This window comes from Colobus angolensis, unplaced genomic scaffold, assembly GCF_000951035.1.
Source record: "Colobus angolensis palliatus isolate OR3802 unplaced genomic scaffold, Cang.pa_1.0 Scaffold10, whole genome shotgun sequence".
NCBI lineage: Eukaryota > Metazoa > Chordata > Mammalia > Primates > Cercopithecidae > Colobus > Colobus angolensis.
In genome coordinates this window covers 13,301,242-13,304,349 of record NW_012110919.1, presented here as the reverse complement: position 1 = coordinate 13,304,349, position 3,108 = coordinate 13,301,242, and the positions used below count along the sequence as shown (strand labels likewise).

General features: G+C 39.4%; 1 protein-coding gene and 1 long non-coding RNA gene across 5 annotated transcripts in view; both read left to right on the top strand.

The window, feature by feature from the left end:
- The window catches only part of LOC105506707, a 1,365-nt gene extending 1,283 nt beyond the window's left edge, over positions 1 to 82 (top strand). Inside the window, exon 2 of the long non-coding RNA XR_001000977.1 lies at positions 10 to 82. This is a non-coding gene — a long non-coding RNA (uncharacterized LOC105506707). The remainder of the gene's footprint in view (positions 1 to 9) is intronic.
- Positions 1 to 1,216, top strand: part of CCDC53 (coiled-coil domain containing 53) — a 47,381-nt gene extending 46,165 nt beyond the window's left edge. For all 4 annotated transcript variants that reach the window (XR_001000982.1, XR_001000983.1, XM_011934971.1 and 1 more), the window contains one exon: positions 964 to 1,216. Coding sequence is in view for 2 of the 4 variants with exons in the window: in XM_011934971.1 (XP_011790361.1) it covers positions 964 to 1,048 (85 nt within the window). In the remaining 2 variants the exon portion in view is untranslated. The remainder of the gene's footprint in view (positions 1 to 963) is intronic.
- The last annotated feature ends 1,892 nt before the right edge of the window (positions 1,217 to 3,108 follow it).

Below are 3,108 nucleotides of genomic sequence, written 5' to 3'. Positions count from 1 at the left end.
GAGACAGAGGTTGCAGTGAGCCGAAATCACACCACTGCACTTCAGCCTGGCGACAGCGAGACTCCGTCTCAAAAAAAAAAAAGATAAAGCAGTTATATTGTTACTCCTTTTCCTCTTGGTTCCCCCGCCCCCAAAAAATACTTTTCTTGCTTAATTTACTTTCTTGGTAAGAGTGAATAGAGGCTGAATGATAGTGCCACTGCACTGATTAAATGATTTACTGGCACAAAACTATTGAGGCTTAACTAGTTGACTGTTTTAATAACATCATTAAAATTTCATTTAGGTTTATTAGAGCACATCCATGCAAAGCTGGAATCTAACCATTCTCATGTCTCCTTATTATGCCTAGGGGATATTTGAAACAGTATTTTTGCCAACTCATACTTTCTATTTTCATTCTGTAAAGATAAAACATGTAAGTGAAAACATTTAACAAACATTAAGAACCTTTTTTGACCAGGCACTCTCCTTCGCTACAAAATTTCCCCATTACCTATTTTTTAATAGCCATTTTTGAAGTCTCTTCCATTTCTAAGTTTCTCCCTGAAGCTTTCCTGAACATGAAGCGTTTCCTTTTCATTTCTAGCTTTCCTTTCTCTGTACCTCATGTACACTTGGAAGCTTCAGGGATTTAGCACTGGTCATGCTAGCCTCTACAGATCGCCTCTCTGTCTATAGTTGGGTCTCCATGGTAATGAGAAGCAGAATGTGCTGAAGCAGCGCACTATGTAAGGACTGGCAAGAGAAAATACTGCCGTGGCCTCTACAGGCATAGCATTGAATCCCCATGGTGCCGAAGAAGCCTGAGAGAAGCATGCTAGTGGGGTAGTGCGGGAGACTAAGGACACGGACTTGGCAGATTTATTAGCAGCAATATTCTAAGATGAACCAATTTTAAGAGTTTGTAAGTGTTCTTTTCAATTGGAAAAGACTTTTAAATTTTTTTTCCTTTTCTTTTAGGAGGCCAGATGCTCCAGTGCCTGATGGTGAAAGTCAAAAAACTGTAGAAGAAAGTTCAGATAGCGAATCTTCTTTTAGTGACTAAGCTTAATTTTGATAAGAATTACATATGCATGCATAGGGGTACATTTACATTCTGTAAGAGATTGAGCCTGAACTCTCGTAGTCATAAGAACATCGAATGGCCACATGTCCACTAACAAGCTTCTTCTATGTTAAAAAAAATAATAATAATAAAGCATTTGTAATCTGCTGGTGTGTCTTGTTGCTAAAATAAAGGGCCTTGAAATGAAAAATAGGATAACCTAAATAAAGTACAATTAGTGCTACAAATACTAAGATGGAATATTTTAGAGATGCAATGAATAATTACGGCCAGGCACAGTGGCTCACCCCTGTAATCCCAGCACTTTGGGAGGCCGAGGCAAGTGGATCACCTGAAGTCAGGAGTTCAAGACCAGCCTGGGCAACATGGTGAAACCCTGTCTCTACTAAAAATACAAAAATGTAGCTGGGCGTGGTGACAAAAATTAGCTGGGCATGGTGGTGGCTGCCTATATTCCCAGCTATTTGGGAGGCTGAGGCAGGAGAATCACTTGAACCCGGGAGGTAAAGGTTGCAGTGAGCCGAGATTGAGTCATTGCACTCCAGCCATGGCGACAAGAGCAAATCCCCATCTCAAAAAAAAAAAAAAATGCAATGCAATGAACAATTTTAAATGAAGTCAGTGTGAGTTTATGATCAATAATAGACCCAATGTAAAAAAAAAAAAAAAGTAAATTTGGCTAAGTGAATTATTCAATTTTTGTGAATATTTTGGTGTGAAAAGTATATGGATTCATATCATGAGTTGTTAAAGACATTTCTGGTAGAAAGTAATGCTGGGTTGAAATTTTCTGTGACAACTTAAAACTCACATATCACATATGTTATGGGTATGGAACTTTTTGGTAGTATTTTTTAGCATACACAGCCTTTCACCACTTGGCCATTAGTTCATATGTTTTTTAAGTCAGATATTCTTATACAGTCATGCATTGCTTAACAACAGGGATACATTCTGAGAAATGCGTCGTTAGGCGATTTTGTTGTGCAAACGTGGATTTCATCACAAATGTACTTAAACTATTGCTTCTAGGCTACACACAGCATGTTACTGTACTGAATACTGTAGGCGGTTGTAACACAATGGTATTTGTGTATCTAAATGTAGAAAAGATGCAGTCAAAGGTGGTTTTATAATCTTAGGGGATGTTGACCAAAACATTATGCAGCGCATGACTGTATTTATTAGCAGATGGAAATTGAAGGTCATTTCAGTGTGGTTCAGAATGAGTAACCATCATTGCCATCAACTCCTGTATTACCTAAACAAAAAAAATTTGTGCAGCAGGATTAAAATGTTCTCACCTCACCTTGCAAATAAGTAATTATTATTCATAGTTACTTACACACAGTCTAGAAAATTCCTAAAGTACTTATGTGAAAAAATATATAAATGCATTTAACTAATTGTGCCTGTTTTAGTTTAGTTCACCTGAAAGTAGAGCCTGAGAAAAGGGCTTGTGTGTATAAGGTCATTTGCAAGGTGATCCCAGAAAACAGAAGTGAAAAAACAGGGAGTGGAAAAGGGAGAAAACCACTTAAAAGTATATTATCAGCCGGATGCAGTAGCTCATGCCTGTAATCCCAGCACTTTGGGACGCTGAGGCAGGCGGATCACTTGAGGTCAGGAGTTTGAGACCAGCCTGGCCAACATGGTGAAACCCCGTCTCTACTAAAAGTACAAAATTTAGCTGGGCGCGGTGTGGGTTCCTGTAATCCCAGCTACTGGGAGGCTGAGGCAGGAGAAGCACTTGAACCCAGGAGGTGGAGGTTGCAGTGAGCCCAGATGGCACCACTACACTTCAGCCTGGGTGATAGAGTGAGACCCTCAAAAATAATAAAATTTAAAAAGTGTGTTACCAAGATTGCCAGTTGGGGTTTGAGTGCTCCAAGACCTTCTGAGGAACTTTCAGAATGCCTCCCAAAGTTTTTCAACTAATAGAACCGGGAACATTTATTAACCAGTTTCCAACCCCCGTTAGTTTAGAGTTGCCTCCAGGGTCGTTAATTATCCTTGCACTTCTGGGCTGTACTTCTATG